This window comes from Squalius cephalus (genome assembly GCF_949319135.1).
Source record: "Squalius cephalus genome assembly, chromosome: 20".
NCBI lineage: Eukaryota > Metazoa > Chordata > Actinopteri > Cypriniformes > Leuciscidae > Squalius > Squalius cephalus.
The window spans coordinates 23648747-23667229 of record NC_137141.1 but is presented as its reverse complement, the minus strand read 5'-3'; the positions used below and the strand labels follow the sequence as shown (position 1 = coordinate 23667229).

At 36.6% G+C, this 18483-nt stretch overlaps 1 protein-coding gene across 1 annotated transcript; it reads right to left on the bottom strand.

Moving 5' to 3' along the window:
* Positions 1 to 214: 214 nt before the first annotated feature.
* On the bottom strand, positions 215 to 16216 carry ptpreb (protein tyrosine phosphatase receptor type Eb). Its single transcript, XM_079852869.1, has 21 exons — positions 16095 to 16216; positions 10246 to 10447; positions 9334 to 9405; positions 8955 to 9051; positions 7201 to 7274; positions 6888 to 7021; positions 6686 to 6776; positions 6435 to 6511; positions 6227 to 6263; positions 5993 to 6090; positions 5682 to 5801; positions 5301 to 5464; positions 3706 to 3841; positions 3468 to 3617; positions 3256 to 3349; positions 3072 to 3148; positions 2613 to 2747; positions 2357 to 2482; positions 2081 to 2232; positions 1506 to 1641; positions 215 to 1289 (listed from the first exon to the last, which is right to left on the bottom strand). The coding sequence occupies exons 3-21, from the start codon at positions 9401 to 9403 to the stop codon at positions 1215 to 1217; spliced, it is 2043 nt and encodes a 680-aa protein (XP_079708995.1). The 5' UTR covers positions 9404 to 9405; positions 10246 to 10447; positions 16095 to 16216; the 3' UTR covers positions 215 to 1214.
* Between the last annotated feature and the right edge of the window lie 2267 nt (positions 16217 to 18483).

Here is an 18483-nt window from a genome sequence, read left to right as displayed (position 1 = left end):
GGGTATAATGTCTTTTTTGAGGAACAAATTGATGTAATTGTAATGCACACTACAAATGAAGTATGCCACATAGTGTGCACTACAAAAATATCGAATGCTAAGTGTGTATTACAAAGCTTGAATGCACTAACAAAATAGTGTGCAAAACTAGAATGCAACTATTAAAAACTACTTATATTGCATTTTTATAGTAAAATGAATAGACAGAACATTTGCGCACACAGTCACAAGTATTGACTGAAATGTTTTATTGCAGAAAATGGTGTTATTCAGGATTAAGGCAAACATCTTTCCTCATTTTCTTCATAATTTATCACCCTGTTTCAAGAACACTGCATTGACAGTACAGAAGAGCTTTTCTACTCGACCTTGTTCAAAAAATCAGGAAGCTATATGAAAGGAAACCATTCCTTTGTTGTTTCACAGGTTTCACTAAACCCTTATGACATGTATTAATTTCACAACCAAATATCATTATGGATTTATTATTTCCTTTGAGTGCTTTATGCTTTAATCCACATCTGTATCTGTCACAGCTTTAGCTTCTTTATTATTTGATTGGCTTGAAAAGTCCTAGTAATAAACAGCATTGTCATCACAGAAACTTTAAAGCCTGCTAAAGTTTCATCAAGTCGCTGGACATCTCAGGTTATGAAGGTGACGTGAAAGGTGAAGAGCATGTATATGGAACAAGTGACTTATCAGGGCTTATGCAAATCAGAGCCTGGCCAAGAATTGCCATAAAATTCAAATTTGGAAGTATCCTAATTACTTTTAGTACACTAGTACACACAAATAACCATGCAGATTTTTTTCTGGGAAGCAAGCTGGGGGATAAATAGAAGGAAGGAACAAATACTGAGAATGGAATGCTTTACATTTCAGTTGTGAACAGTTTTCTTTTTAAATAAAAATAATTTTGTAGTAAACAAAAAAAGATGTTCATGTACAAATATTATGGTCATATTAAAAGAAAAAAAGCTTTCTTCATACAGAATACTACACAAACATAACAAAAACTTAATGCAAATGACATGGTTAAGCCACTGGAGTCTGTGGATATATATCCAAAAGATTACCTTAACTGCATATAAATAGCAAGAATAGGAAATGTCAAGTGCATGGAGTGTCACTAATCCACAGTAATAATAATGTTTTTCTTCAGTTTTTTTTTTCTTTCTTCAGTAATATAAATGTGTGTTGATAAGCTGCACTCATTTGAAATTAGCATAGTCAGAGTAGATGTCAACAAAATCTTGCACAACTCTGTAGCAGTAGTCATATTGTTCCTGAGAAGACAAATGAAAATACATTATATCATAAATCACACAATGATCTGACAGTCAAAAGTCAAAACCTACTCATTCTGTATTATTTTATTATAATACTATTTTCCATATTGTAATACAATAGTGAAAGCCATCAGATCTAAAATTTCCATACTGTAATATATTAGTGAAGCCATGAGATCTATATGAATTATGTATAGTGTTTAACATTCTTACCACAGTTTGGACCATATGTGGTCTCTGAGTGCGTAAACTCTTCACGGTCTGAAATACATCCAGTAACCCTTCGGCTTTGACCCGCTCTAAGATGTTACTGAGGGCAATGAAGGTTCCGGTCCGACCAGCGCCAGCACTTATGTCATAATGAAAAATACATACTTTTTATGATAGGTTTTACAGACTTATATAACAATTTATACAAACAAATTTGCTTTTGAACAATATGTAAGACTCTCTGTGTGTGTGGTCCTGGTAAACCCTATGGGGACCAAATCCTCCCCTCAAAGGCCCCTCAAGGATAGTAATACCAAAAATCTTTGACCATGTGCAGACATTTTTTGTCTCAACGAGTTAAATAGCTTATAAATCATACTCAATGGTGTTGTTTTAAAAATGTAAAAATGCATAGAGTTTTCTGTGAGGGTTGTGTTTAGAGGTAGGGTTAGAGGATAGAATGTACAGTTTATCCAATATAAAAATAATTATGTCTATGGAAAGTCCCTCATAAAACATGGAAACCCAACGTGTCTGTGTGTGTGTTTAAGTGAAGGAGAGATAAAGAGTGTGTGTACCTGCAATGCACCACTATCGGGTTGTTTCCAGATTGCTGTTGTTGTTTTTGCACTGCAGCAATTATGTCAATCATTCCCTTTCCGTCTGACGGGATTCCAATCTCTGGCCATCCATGGAAGTGGAACTGTCTGACTAGACGTTTCTGCTTCTCCTGCAAACAGCCCAATTCAGCTTCAGCATGGTCAACAAATTTAGCACAAAAAAGGAAGCTCCTAATGTAAGTGAAGCGTATGATGGACCATAAAATGGTCAAATTCACTGCACGTTTAACTCACTGATGCATATGACAGCAGCATGTCTCGAATGCTGAAAGTCTCACAAAGTGTGTCTCTCTTCAGCTCCAGTACATACTCTCCAAATGAAACGCTGCCCTCTGCTGGCCAGTAATGTACACACTTCTCCTGGAGGGAGAGTTGTTGGAAAGGAAGTGAATGCATGAATGCTTCAGACATGGAAGAGTAACTGCACCATTTCTTTATGTCAATTAAAATATAAATATAAAAAAGTCAAATATAAACCATTAAACTGTACCTGTTCTCTCTCTTTCAGCTCAGTCAGCATGACAAGAGAGTGGCACTTCCTTTCCCATACCATGCGCCAGAAGTCCTGCACAGTGTGAGCCAAAGGTGCCTGAGTTGCTATAAAGTAATCCTTTTGCCTATAACCCTGCAATGGTAAAGCACAGTGTTATGGGTACATTTGCCAATGTTTTTAATGATTTTAAATATATTTATTAAAATGCATATGCAAAACGAGAACTGAACAAATAGCCTGTATGTGTGCAAAATGACTATTTGATTATTATGATTATAATTAAAATGATTATTTTAATATTAAAAAGTCAATCTACATATCTTTTAATAGATGCACATTAGTTTTGCAGTGCATGTCAGATTTGTAGTACACACTAGTCTGCACTTGATATTGGCAATGCATAATAGATTTGTAGTGCACATCAAGTAATATTATATTATAATAATATATACTTACATCTATGAAAGATGCATTAATGTAGTCTGTGAATTCTTGCCCTCTTTTCATTGATAATATTACCCTGTTGAAGTCATCTGGTAAAAAAAACAAAAAAACAGGATAATGATTTTAATGATTAAAGAAAATAAATGAAGAAAGAAAGAAAGAAGCTAAAATTATAAATCTGTATATATTTTCTCACATGGGATGATCTGCAGTACTCTGTTCTTTCTCATGTTAGCAGGCAGATTTCCGGTTCTCATGTTCTCCTTCATTATGCGGACATTAGTCAGTTTCTGAGGAGATTCCAAATAAAAAGACATGTTAGAAAGAACACACTGTTCTTTCAAAGCTATTCACTTTTGTCTTTCTGTACTTTTGCTTAGCAAACCCTTTAACTGACGTGCTTCTTACTCTGAATTCTTCCTCCAGACCCACTCGGTCCATGTGTGTGTGTGTGTTGTGGAGTTTGTGGAGATGGCCCTCCAATGAAGCGATGTCTAGCTCAGTGTCACCAAACAGGTAATGCTCCAAAAGTGCCTGGTAAATGAACGAATACTGCATCTGTGGGCGAGAGAAAGGAATATCAGGGGCCATTCACTGCTGAAATGATGAGTCAAACACAGCAGAGAGACTGCGGAAAGTCCTTTACATCTGTTTGAATGAGCTGACAGCGCTGCTTTCTTATTCTGGACACAAAGCCGAACACGTCCAACCTCCCTTCAGCGTGCATCATATCCATCATCGCATCAATCACAGTGAACGTCCCAGTCCTGCCAACCCCAGCACTACACAGAGAGAAAATGAGTCGTGAGATGTAAAGTAGGGCATTAAATGAGGGATAATGTAGTCAAAATTGAATGGTCTTTCCATTTGTATTAATATCTTGGGATAGATAATTATCTCAGTTCAATTAAATGTGGGATCAATTGCGTGAATATTGCAGATTCTTGCTGTATAGTGTATTAGACCTGAAAACGTTACAGTTTGACGTTTCACCGCAAAAAGGGCCTTTTCACACTTGAGAAAGTCTGTTCTGGCTGAGGTGTTAACAACCCTGCATGAACAGCTGAGCCTCAAGACATCTGCGTTGCTGGTTGTTTCTACATACTTTGCATTTCAGACTGTTTGTTATAGTTGAAATGTTCAGGGTTTTAAATGTGTTTTGCCCAATAAATAGTACTGAAATCTCTAGCATACTGAAATACACCCCAATAGAGTGCAACAGTCAGGGTCCTGAAGTAAAAATTCCATTCATTTTCTCCATATTGAATTTATTTGATTGAATTATTGGATGTAAACCTTTAAAGGCAGACCTACAGTGTTTTCTGAGGTTGTTAATTGATGGTACATGCTTTTGTTAAAGCTAACAGTATACATTATTTTAAAAAACGAATTGTTTAACAGCAGATGCTTATGATTCTGGAATAAACCCTCCACCAAACAGAGAGTCCCATGAAGCACTGAAAATGACGTAATTGAGATGGTCTGCTTAAATATTTGTATATATTTATATTAATATATTATATATATTTAATATTTTTAATTCAATTATAGGTATCTTTGACTTGAAGCGGCACTATGCAGGCCGATCAATGTCACATTAAAGTACCGCGAGAGCGATTAAAGAGCAGACGGCTCCGTTTGTAATTTGTAACACATTTCTATTATCAGGGTTCCCACACCTTGGTTAATTTCAAATTCAAGGACCTTTCAAGGACTTTCCAGGTCCAATACCCTCAAATTCAAGGACTTAATGTGGGGACACATTTCAAGTGAGAGCAAGGTTACATCGTTTCAGCCTATTTTTGCAATGTTTCACAGTGTGTCTGTGAAATGTTGAGGTACCATCATAGTAGTTTCGTGCCTGCGTGAACGCCATGGCAACGTACAACACAAAGTACCTCACACGGGAAACAATTAACGTAATGCGCGTAACTAACGTAAATCAAGCAAGCTAGTGTGCATAGGCCATGTAGTGTTGGTGAAATAACACATTAGCGGACACGAAGGGAAAAATATGGATTTTTTTCCAGGAAACTTCTTGCACAAAATAAATTCAAGCACTTTCAAGGACCTGTATCTATGAATGTTTATTTTTAAAAACTTTCCAGGGTCTTGAATTTTGTTTTTTTCAGATTCACAAACTTTCAAGGATTTCAAGGACCCGTGGGAACCCTGTATTATATACATTCCTTTTCTTAAGTCTGTATGCGCATATATTTTAAGAATAGCCCACAGTCTTACCTACAGTGCACTATGATTGGTCCAGCATGGGAAGGGTTGACACTCTTGACTTTCTTGAGGAACTTCAGCATGCCAATAGGGGAGAGGGGTACACCAAAATCAGGCCAGCTGGTGAAGTGCAGCTGAGTGACCAACCTTGGAGGTCTGCAACCATCAGCAGCATGCTGCAAAATCACACCAGCTTGCATTCAAATAACTTACAAACAGCACAAAGTAAAATAGCAAATAGTCAGTTGTGGCCTTACTGATTCCACATGAGTGTAAAATATTCCGGGCTACTAAATGGCATGTCAAAAGAATTTGTGTACTAGTATATGAGCATAGTATACAGAGCATCTGCAAAATGATGCCGTAGTGTCTCTGAGGGAAATGGCCACTCACATGCTGCACACAGAACTTCCTGATTGTGTAGTCCACCAACACTGTGACATCTTCCATTGCCACCCTCACACAGCCGTAGATCCAGCAGCCCTGCTCAGGCCAGTACTGATAGCATTTTTCCTGCATTTCACACATACAAACCATAGATTTTTGCAAAATACTGGGCAACAATGGGCATGTTTTGAATTTCTTTGTTATATGGACCCTTTTTATATGAGTTTTTGAATAAGGCCTAGATCTTCTGTACTACTGTTTACTTGTTAAACTCTCATAAAGTCTGTCTGGTGTGACTTTGTGATATCTTCTCTTACCTCTTTTCTCTCTCTTGTGTTGGTCAACATGACTATAGTGGCAGATTTCTGCTCCCAAACCATTCTCCAGAAATCTCCCACTGTCTCTGGTTTTGGGCCTAAACATAAAATATTGAAATTCAAATGGGAGATGAAGCAAAGCTCAATAAAGGGGAGAGAGATTACATTCAATCGATTAAATTACCTGGTAATTTTTTGTAATTACAACTGGGAAGAGGGGGAAAAATTGCATACCTTGAGCTGCAATAAATTTGCTTTTTTCTCTGTAACCCTATGGGAAAGGTAAATTAATTAAACATGAGACTCAAAACCCAAAAAATATTTTAATATACTATAGGTCAAGATATAATGTAATATATGCATAATATCAATATTTTATATACTAAAAGTAATTTAATTAGGACCTACAATATTATTTCAAAAATACTGAGAAAGTACTCACATCTATATAAGAGGCATTTATGTAATCTGAGCCCATATATCCATCTATATGTGAAAGTAGCACTCTTGAGTGGTCATCTGTGAAGGAAATATACAGATGTGTTTTATTAAACCCTAGGACCAACTTTCTCCATCCAAATCCTAACAGTTACTATTGTATTGTGTTGACACAAAAAAATGACTCAAAACAAGCTCTTCCACAGTGTTTGGAAAATTTGCAAGTGTGTCTATGAAAGAGTGAGGGACACTTACAGGGCAGAATATTGGGATATCTGTTCTTTTCTCTGTTCTCCTCTCTACTTGCCTCTTCAAAGGTACCACAGCCAAAACCGCAAGGCAAAGACTGTAAAAGAGAAGCAGCGGAAGAAAGAAACAATACTCAAGTATAAGGAAACAATATCGAGTGGGCGTGCATGTGGAGAATGATAAAGTCTGTGTTTGTCTAAGATCTTACATTAAATTCCTCTCTGAACAGTTTGCCATCATCTGCCATGCGTAGGCGAAACTCTTCCTCCAGGGAGTCCAGTGGGATGGGAAAATAACGCTTTGATGGAAAGGGTGATCTGGGAAGGAGCACCACCGTTTGTTCTGACAGAGAGAGAGAAGAAGAAAAATATACAAGGTGGAAGAGAGACATTTTCTTACTGTCACTGTTACTGTTTATATCTCTCAAAGCAGACGCCAAGTTCTAAAAATGGTGTTTTAAAAATATAGGCTTAATACACAGACAAATTGGCAACAAAAAAATCAGACAGATCAAAACTTACCTTGATCTTCCAAAAAGCCATTTGGCATCTTCTTGTCAACCGAAGCGACAAGATCCTTCCTTTGCTCTCTAAACCTGAGACATTTTGAAGTAAGACATTTACAGACAGATAAAACAAAAATGTAAAAATGGCTGAAAGTTCACAATACACACCAAAATCTAAAGTTCTTTCTCATGGGAGATTGTTTGGTTCTCTGATTCCTCAGAGCAGCTGAGAGAGAATGACTTGCTGACACACCATCACAACTGCTTTCACATTTCACTACACATGCGGCTGCTGCTGGAGCAGCTCGGCAGGGTCATAAACACACACGCACACTTAAAAGTGAAATGGTTTTTTTTTCTTCTTTTCTCCCGCGACTGAAAAGATAGCGACGAGTCAACTATAATAAAGCCATTTGCAGGCTGATTCCCTTAAAAAGTGTAAACACTGTGGCTGTATGGTTCTGTCTTTCAAAACATTTCTCTGTTTGTTTGATCTCAATCAATGATGTGAGTTTGGGGCGGGGCTATCTGTTGGACCAACCAATGGCAGACGGAGAAAACTGAAAACTGGTCATTATTATTTTTGCAATTCCGTTTGGAGTGCCAGAAATATACACTTCACCTTTAACAAATAGCGTGAGTAATATAAAATAATATATAACATATTTTAATGTTACATTTACTTCTTTATTCATAATATATATTACAAAATATTTAAGATTGAGGGTATTAAAGATATACCCTATAAGATATCAAATATGTTTGCAATGTTGGATACAAATCATGTTAATATATAGTAGTCAACATCTGAAGTGGATCAAAACCTTTCATCAAAGTTATACATTCATTTTGAACAATACCCGTTTTCTTGTCTTAGGACAACTTTGATGAACTTTTCTGATCCAATTCAAATGTTGACTACTGTATTATACTACTGTATAGTGTACTACCATTCAAAAGTGTGGGGCTGGTAAGATTTTTTTTATGTTCTTATGCTCACCTAGGCTGCATTTATTTGATAAAAAATATAGTAAAAACGTTAATTTTGTGAAATATTTCAATTTAAAAGAACTGTTTTCGACTTTCATGTATTTTAAAATGTAATTTATTGCTGTGATGGCAGAGCTGAATTTCTTCAGTCACATGATCCTTCAGAAATCATTCTAATATGCTGATTTGCTGTTTAAGAAACATTTCTTAATATTATCAATGTTGAAAACAGTTGTGCTGCTGAATATTTTGTGCATTTTTTTTTCAGAATTCTTTAATGATTAGAAAGTTCAAAGGAATATCATATTTGAAATAGACTTTTTTTGTAACATTATAAATGTATTTTACTGTAACTTTTAAATGGAATTTAATGCGTCCTTAAAAGTATTCATTTCCTACAAAAAATAATCTTACTGACCCCAAACTTTTGAACAGTAGTGTATACTATAGGATAGGCTTGAAAGTATGCACTGTAGAGAAGACCTAGAGGAAATGAATCTTCCTAGCTTGGACAAATAAGCACTTTTCATGTAGAGAGAACAGGTGTGCCTACAAACAAGTAGTTGTACTAGCTGATGTGAGAGGTTTAATGAAGGACTGGACGTATAGTAGCAGGAAGTTATGCTATTGGCTACACTGTAGACAAGACTAGAGCTGGGTACAGTAGGGGTCAAGTAAAGAGCTGTTCACTCATATACATTTCATTGTATCTCTGCACATACTGTATAATGTGTTTTTTTGTTTCAAAAATAATGCTTTTGGGGGTGTGTATTTTCTTACCTCAAAACGTAGGCGATGAGGAGAAGAAAGATGACAAGAAGGAAAGAGGTGACGAGGCCCGAGGCTAAGACATGTGGGCCCTGAGGCGCTGGAGACTCTGAACAGTGAAAAAGAAAGACAACTGAGTGAGGTGAGATTTTCCATAGGCATTTTAGGCAAAATCTGCAGACTTGTTTTAAGAAGGAAAGGGATTTAAACTGGATTCAATTTGTCAAAAATTGACTAACTGGCAGCTGAAATAATCTTCATATTTTAAAATGTGAAGCTTTCCAATTCCAAGCATTCCAATTCTGTGTACACAGATGTGGGGCTGTGGGCTTGTTGATAAATCATTTTGAGTAAAAAATTAAAATAAAAAAAACATCTGGAGATGATATACCTGTTGTCAGGTTTCCACGAGAGGAACTGTTTGAAATGAGAGCTGCTGAAACTAGAAACAGGACCATCATGGCTACAAATAAAGAGAGAACACAACAAACAACCAAAAATATTTGTGAGTGTCCGATAATAAATTAAAAAACTGACAATTGACTTCAGTTGAAAAGGCATATTTTCACTAAGATTACAAAATGTCATTTGAAAATGTGCATTTCAGAAAAATTCTGCAGAACTGACATAATCTCAAACCGCAAAAGCTTCACAAGAGATTCAATTAACCTATATTAAACCCATCAATCTTCTTCTCATGCATTCAGTGAGAATCTTCCCGCTACATGAGCAAATCTAAAATTAATTTCAATTAATGGTCCAGAGAGTAACGGCCTCTAGGGATACGGCACCATCTACCGCATACATCCAGCAGCAACTGAAACTCTGAAAGTAGGACAAGTCTTTTTACCCCAGATATTATCTTTTATTTAAAAAAAGGTGTTGTTTTGTGTAGAAATGCATCTCACAAATGTGCATTTCTATAATGTGATGTGTATATATAGTGGGGTTCAAAAGACAACATTTAAAATATGATTTGTAAAAATGTCAATCATAATATGCATGCAGAAATATATGGTGTTTGGTTAAAGTCTTTTTTTCTTTCATTTTTAAGAGGGTGGGAATAAGAGAACTCTGCATTTATAGACGTCCAACCTGTGAGAAATCACCCCGGACAGCAAATCTGTCACATAACCTGTATGCCTGATCCCCTGTGACATTTTCAGAGAGATTTCAGATATTAATCCTTTCAAAAGCTTTTCACTAGAAAATCTACCTGCCTCCAAACGCCTATGAACTCAGTCTAGAGATTAGAAAAGACAAGATGAAGGATTAATGCAGCCTTACACAAAAGTGTACTCACAAATGTGAAATATGTCTCACGCCAAGAAGGCAACGTCTCAGTCCATAGCTTTCAAGAGAGAAGACATTAATTATTATGATACTTTTCCAGAAGGTCTCCAGGAGTCATGATATCTGTGAAGGCACTCCTGTCCTTCAATAATGTAGGAGTGCAGGTTTTTTCATTGTGCTTTCTGGATGGACTATCCTTAGATAGCCACTGCCTGCAAAGAACAAGGGATAAGGATACATTAGGAATTGTCTTTGTTTTTTAAACCTCATAAAATGTGTAGGACATGCAGAGGCAGAGGGAGTTGTGGATGGAGAGAGAGAGAATCTGTCCTCTAGCATTGTGCCAGTTGATTTGTCAGCCCGAAACCCCTTTGAGAAGATCTGCCTCTACTAAAAAGCATTATTTTGTAGTCAAGAATGGCAAACCTTATCCATTTACCTTACAGATTGCTATTCGTCTACTGCTTTCAACCAGTGATGCTGTAATGCAGCATTTATCTTCAGTCTCTGCAGCAGCTGTAAATAACCATTTCATACATATTCATACCACAGAAACCTCAAGGATGAGAATGGGCACACCCATAAGAATTTTAGCAACTACACTGGTCATAATATACTGTGTAAAACTGGGTCAGTCACTGTTGGTCATCTCAGCACCCTGACCGGATCACATGAAAGCAAATCAAATCAGGAACATTGTCAATCAAAACCAAGTGACGGTTACTAAGGCTGTAACTGCACAAAGAGACCTTATTGTGGCCGTTTATTACATGCGTATGTTAAATTAAGGGTAATTTAGTATATATCTGGTTACTAGGGGTGTAACGGTACGTGTATTCGTACCGAACCGTTTCGGTACAGGGCTTTCGGTTCGGTGCACGTGTGTACCGAATGACTGAATGCAATATTTTGTGTGCGGAACATAGGTACATTTTCGTGTTTCCACACGAACATATTAAGTGGCGGAAGTCTCCGCGTTCAGCGCAAATCCCGCCCTGCAGCTGATTCTAATATCTATGATTCTAACAAAGTTTTATCCGTCGTCACTGTAACCTAAACCAATGAAATCAACTGCAGGGCGAAAAAAAGCTTTTCCGCTCCGTGTGCGCCGCCGCACTCTCCGTTCCGCGCGCGCGCGGCCCGCTGCGCTCTCTGCTCAATGTTCGAGTCCGTGTTTGCGCTGCGCGTTCTGCTCTGTCGTTAACGGCCCAAACACTCCAATCATGTACAGATCACGCACTGGAAAAGCAAAGTCCGCTCAAATAAGGTGAAATTTCTCAGTAGTACACTTCTGTTTGCTGAGCTGGTATAGTCATGCTGGCAACAATGGTAAAATGACCTGCTCTGATCACATGCTCTGGTAATAATAGCTTCGTAGGCTACTATAGCTTTGGACTATATTTTATTTTGATAATTATTAAAAAAGTGGGAAAAAAAATCTTAAATTGATTATGTTGATTGATTATTGAAAAATAATAATACATTGATATATTTATGCTTAATATTATTTTAATATAGGGCTATTTTCTGTTCCTTTTTTCCCCATGTTTCATTTAAATAGGTGATTATAAGTTTAATTATTGATGATTACAAGCTTGGAGGAATTGCAATTAATTACAGCAAATTGGTTCTTTTTTTTTATCGATTCCCAGCCTTAATTTTTAAATATGAGCAGGCCTACAAGCTGGGATTGGTAATGCTGCACTGTAATCATAGTTATTTATATTTTTCATTATATTTTATTATGTGATATTGGTTTGAGACTGAGAGTATTTTATTTAGTGGAGAACTTTGCAGAAATTATTTTATTTCTTATTCTTTTTTTAAATTTTATATCTATTTTATTATATTTTATTAAAAAGTGTTTAAAAAAGTGTAAACAAATTGTTAAAAAAAGTTTATAGTAATAAACAACCTGCAGTTTAATGTTTGCATTTCTTTCCCTTACTGTACCGAAAATAAACCGAACCGTGACTTTAAAACCGAGGTACGTACCGAACCGTGATTTTTGTGTACCGTTACACCCCTACTGGTTACAGTCATTACTTTATCTTATCCATTCAATACACTTTCACTAATTTATGGATGGCCATACATTTTAATTTCACAAAAGCATATGTAAAGTCACATGGTAAATTTGATGAGAATGTGAATAAATTGTACTAAATACAATATAAGCATACCATCAAACTTTCATTCAAGACATGTAACCATTTTTTTTTCCTCAAAGAGCTGATTGTGGATTACACTGCTCAGTCAATACAGAGGCTTCCACACAACTGAGGTAGTCTGGAAGCTGTTGTTAATGTATGAGTCAATGACAAATTCTCATGAAAAAATCATGCTAAAAGAGTCAAATGAGTCACCAGAAAGGCAAAACAACCTACTGACACACTACAAGGAACAAGCAGCAACTCAAGCAGTAAAACCTGATCTGACTGTCAATACAAGCTGTGACCTTGAGAAGTGCATGTTGCTGCACTATGCAGATATATTTCATATGGAAATTGAATGCATATTGTTGGTGCTATTGTTTCAATAAAGATAAATATGAGAGAGCACCACTGACGAATAAAGAAGTAACATTAAAACATTAAAACTATTACCTAGCCTCTGTGATTTGTTTTACATAGTTTTATTTCAGAGTCAGACACACATTTCCCCAGTAATTTACAGAGGGGGGGTCTTAGATCTACAGCCATGATGTTGCCTCCCTTTAACTAATTGTTGTTCAAAGTCCATTAAGACTTTCTGCTTTTCAAGACATTCCGAAATAACATCATACTAAATACTAATAGCATCATATTCGAATAGTGTTTACGATTTTTCCCCCACTGTCAATTCCAGGATTGTAAGCAACCAGAATATTATAAAGGCTAATGTTTTGTGTGGTTTAGGTACAGAGAAGAGTGTCTTAGTCTAGCATTTGTCATTGAGTCAAGCCAATACTGTCTTAAGTAGCCTGTGTTTGGCACTTCAGATTTAATAACATGAGATTTTGGCTAAATGACAGAAAAAACTGAGTGCCCACATAGCCACAGTAAACTTTATAATCTTTAAGTTGATGAAAACTTAATGCGATGCACTTACTGTGCTCTTTAATGACGGATAAAACACGTAGGCTTAGGCTATGTCCAAAATTATCCGGAATTCGCTGGTAAAAAAAAAACTCATAACTCCATTTGAGCTTGACTTATATTTATTTTATTTTCATTTCCTGAAAGATACCAGGTTTTCGCCCGACAACGACGATAGGTGAAGTGTTTCATTTTGCCACTAGTGCATGCTATGTACCCTAAAAATCAATGTGTTCATTTTTATTTATGACATTAATTGATAAATTCTCTAGCAGAAACTATATAGATTTTCTGTGGAATGGGATAAGTGTAGGTCCAAATAGCCATGTACTCGGGAAGCAGATGGACGGAGGTGGTAGCGTAGCAGCGTATAGAGAGATGCTGACCAGCACACAGAAGGCTGACTCCGCACTATGACTGACCTCTATGGCAGAATGTGACTGACAGTGTTTATTTTCAATTTTGAGAGAGATGCAGAACAAATGCAAATGCTCATGCATAGTAAAAAGCCTCTTTCACAAGCAATGAGAGCTTCTACTTATATTAATTTATGTGCATTGCATTACCAGTTTATGACTTAAATTATAGTCTATAAATTATCTATCAAAAATTCACTTAACCTTCACAGATGTGGTTCACCCCATCAGTAACTGACAACTCCTAAACCGACTTAAACCGAAAATCCATAATCTTGGCTGAATCTCTAGAAGCAAAATGATTTGTAACAATATTACACCCATCCCGATCCCATGCAATCGAATGTCCTATAATTAGATTAAATCGATGAGAGACCTGAAACATAATAACTTCAGTGGAAAAGGTCAAAGGCATTTGGTTCTTGTGAAATATCTACTACCTGAGTTTACATTATGGAACCATAACAGACAATATTCAGACTCCAGTAAGTCTGTTAAATCTGCCATTTCATATATTATGACCTCTTGGCCTTGGCAACTGCGAGGGTGTTAAACTCGAAGTGTTTACCAACATCTTAAGCTTTCAGATTAGAGTGCTGTGCATAAGTAATTATGAAATTAATCTTCATTTAAGCGCATGTTGGATTAATCCTGCCGGCTGTGCTCTCCCTTTATTAGAAACAAGGTCACATCACAACAATTGTTAACTTTCAAGAAAACGCATCTGTAAATAAATATGCTAATTTTATTACATTTTTAATTTTTATTTCTAGACATTTATTTATAGTGATAAAATGATTCAATACACAGTATGATTTCTATAGAATGATTTTGAGTCTATAACAGCTTTGGTGAGAGGAAAAAGGGGGGTAAAAGCTCGAAAAAATACAGAACGTTTTGTGACAAAAGATGTTTGTAAAAATTGTTATCAATAAATAATCCATACTTTAGAAAACTATTATTATTGTGGATGTGATGTGAGGTTTCCAGAAAAAAAGAAAAAAAAAAAAGTGAGGAGATAAGCTTGCTATATTGTTTGTTGTTGAATATCAAAGGCTGTTAAAACTACTGGAATTGAAGAGATATTTGTACGCATGCCTATTCACTCTATGTCATGTTAATTATATTGCATGGTAGGCTATTTGCTATTTTTATTTGACCTTACCCTTAATTACTTCTGATAGTGTTTCCTAATGGATTCTGGTTGATTGAGTCATATATTTGTGACTTGAATAAAACATGTTTCCACATCTAAACATCTTTTACAATGGTTCTAGCATCTGGATCAAGAATGAAGATGAGTATGCCAATACCAATAGCATCACTTGTCAGCATCACTCTCTCCCTCAGCCTCAGGGCAAAATCTATCGGCCTCTTTTTCCAAACATCACATCCACAGGCTCATGACAATTGCCTTACGCAACTTTTTATGTTCCGTAATATATGCATAAAGGAATAACCCAAATAGAAGTGACGAAAAGGTCAGTCAGCCGTTTTCATCCATATGATATTAGTGTAAACACAGGATGCTGATCCAATAATGCAATAACACTAGACAGAGCGCTGATATTCTCCCTCCCTGTTTAACCCTTTAAAGGGCAGGAACATAAAATTAATTGAATTGAAAATTAAACATAGAATTAGTTTACTGATATACTAACTCCAATGTTTTGTTTCTTCAAAATATTTTTATTTTCATTTCATTTTATTTTATTTTAACTTTTCTTTTAATTTTACGAAAATAACATTTAGTAAATCAACATTCTGCCATGTTACTTTTTATATCAAGATGTTTTTCCTGGCATATTTTAGTCTCCTGGTCCAAGAATTTGCAGGGACCCCCTTTTTAACACTGTATCCTTACAAAAAAACAAAAACATTTAAGGGTAAATCTCTGTCTGTGTACGAGCTGCCTACAACATTTTGAGCATCATAGGCGTGTGCAACATTTTTGGGCATCATAGGTTGCGGTACAGGACAGCTGAAAAAAATCTTGCTGCATGCAAAATGCTGTCTAGACCGGCAGCTTTACTAGGTTTGAGACACAACCCACTGACCCCTGTTCCTTATGAACAAATCTGAAATCTGCGGAAGCCTAATTGCCTGCAGAGTAAACACGCAAAACGTGTTTATAAAACCTCGTGTTTACACGTTATGCGAGTAAACGACAAAATGGGCGATGCTGAGAGAATTAATTATTATGAACTCATCAGCATCACGGACGTGATCGAGGCCGTTTTAAAACATGTTACATTTTACCGGAGATACAAATTCATGCTTTACCGTCGAGCGAAGTAGACTACAGCTACACAAACGATAAATGACTTGACACCATCTATTTTGCAAAGTAATAACTGCAATATTACCAGTGTGATGTCCAGCTCCATGTAAAGTCTCGGTAAAATCCAGTGCTCAGTGTTGATGGTTATTAGGATGCTGAGCAGAATGTCTGTCTGTGGTCCCTCCTCTACGAGCGCCGGTGCCGTGTGATGATGAAGATGATGCGCCGCCGCCGGTGCGTCACTCTCATTTATGGTGAAAAAAAAAAAAAAAAAATCCAGTCACCTACAGTAGGCTACATCATGTAGACTAAAATTGCAAATAATTGTGATGCTCGTCAGACAGCTAAATATTTGGTTTAAAAAGGGCTAATAATAAAATAAATGTATGTCTATTTGTAAAAATGTTGTTTCTAAGAACTAAAATGTATAAATTAGGACAAAATCTGGTACTATATACGGTTATCCGGACCACACGTGACCACACGTAAATGTACTATACGGTTAACCTAACCCCTACCCACCCTACCCAAATAGGTGTGGTCCGGATTATAACCGTATAGTTCCCAAAATCTCTTTGAGCAGAAACAACTGAAAATGTTAATTTTACAAAACATTATTTTTTTCTCATCACTAGATTTTGCATGAAGACAAATGTATAACTGAGGGAGAGAGGAGTAGATGGAGTGATGGATGGATGTGAATGTGAGTGCATGGCATTAATGCGTTTGGCATTTTATTTTGGTAAATGTCCATGATTTTTTATTAAGAGGGGGATTAAGAGACCATTACAAAAATAGCAGTTTCTCTGGATTTATGTATCTGAGTAAAAAAAAAACAAAAAAAAAAACATTATTTATTCTACAAACTAATGACAACATTTCTTCCTAATTTCAAATAAAAATATTGTCATTTTGAGCATTTATTTGCAGAAAATGACAACTGGTCAAAATATGCCATGTTTTCAAACCTTGAATAAATGCAAAAGAAAACAAGTTTCTATTAATTTTTAAACAACTTTTAAGCGACTTTATGCCACTCCTCCCGAAAACTTTATTTATTTAATGGCTGGTGACCTTCTTGCTTACATTCCAGAGGTTTGGGGTTCAGGTCTGGAGATTGTGATGGCCATGGTGTTCCTCCATTCACACCTTCTGGCTGTGTGGATTGAAGCATTGTCCTGCGGGAACATTGTTAGAGCAGGAGGAAGCATGTTTTCTTCCAGGATAACTTTGTACAAAGACAGATCTGCCTGATTCTGATCTTCTCTGATGAGTCCAGTTTTCAGCTTTGCCCAACACCTGGTCCTCTAATGTTTCAAAAGAGACCTGGAGAGGCCTACAACAACCCACAGTCTCTCGCACCCACTGTGTAATTTGGTAGAGGATTGGTGATCTGGTTCATCAGTAAGGTTAGAATCGGGCAGATACTTCTTTGCGAAGGATGCATAACTCAAGTCATGTACAAGCTCAAGAAAGAAGACATGCGTCATTCTGCTCTGACAATGTTCAATGTTTTTTTCCCGCAGGACAATGCTCCAATCCACACAGCAGGCCAATTAAGGTAGGGATGGAGGACCACCAGATCAAGACCCTGTCATGGCCATCACAATCTCCAGACCTGAACCCCACTGAAAACCTCTGGAATGTAAGCAAGAGGGTCACCAGCCATTAAATAAAGCCAAGCTGCTTGAATTTTGTGGCCATGAAAGCTGTGATTGAAAATCAGGGTTGTAAAATTGAAAATAATCAAAGATATTTGAAAATGAACAAAGAAATTAGCCTTACTGCTTCAACCCCCTCTTACCAAGGGCCATTTGGAATTCCTAAAGACAACAAGGTGTTGATTGTGATCGAGACCTGTAGGCCAAGATGTGTGAACATCAGGGGTCTAATTAACACACCTTTAAGTACGGGTGGGGGAAGTTGTAAGTATCCGATTGGTTAGTTTGAATGTCTCACATTTGGGTTTCAGTCACATGGTCAAGGAAGGGATAAAAGAAGATTGTAACTGCTCTGGACTCTTCTTTTTCGCTGGCTCTTCTTTGCTCTGGCTCTTCTTTTCCTTTTGGGTGCCTTTCTTGGGGCACTCTTTTTTTGCCTTCTCTTTGTCTCTTTCTCTACACCTTCTCTCTCTCTTTCTATCCCTCGGGTAACATTTTACATATATGCTGGGTACGATTAATGGTATAAGTTTTTATCATCTCATATATCTATTTTGTAACCATTAATCAGATATTGTCATTAAACCCTTTCAATTACAAATGATGTGCTAACTAGTTGCAATACAATATCGTCACACTATAGCAACGCTCTCCCACATATTATAACTGCGCTTATTTCCGCCATTGGTCTAAGTAGCAGTGGGTGGTAATAGACAAGAAATGCAAAGTTTTATAATCTTGCTGATAACGTTTCTTTAGTCGTTTGGCAGTCCTGCAGCCTGAACCACTATAGGAATACCACCCTTGCAGGGA

Excerpts from the sequence above, each read along its gene's own strand:
- ptpreb (XM_079852869.1), bottom strand. The coding sequence starts at position 9,403 with ATGATGGTCCTGTTTCTAGTTTCAGCAGCTCTCATTTCAAACAGTTCC. Across the intron at positions 7,022-7,200 it reads TGGCTTTTTGGAAGATCAAG|AACAAACGGTGGTGCTCCTT; the intron begins GTAAGTTTTGAT and ends TCTCTCTGTCAG. Across the intron at positions 1,290-1,505 it reads CACATATGGTCCAAACTGTG|GAACAATATGACTACTGCTA; the intron begins GTAAGAATGTTA and ends TTGTCTTCTCAG.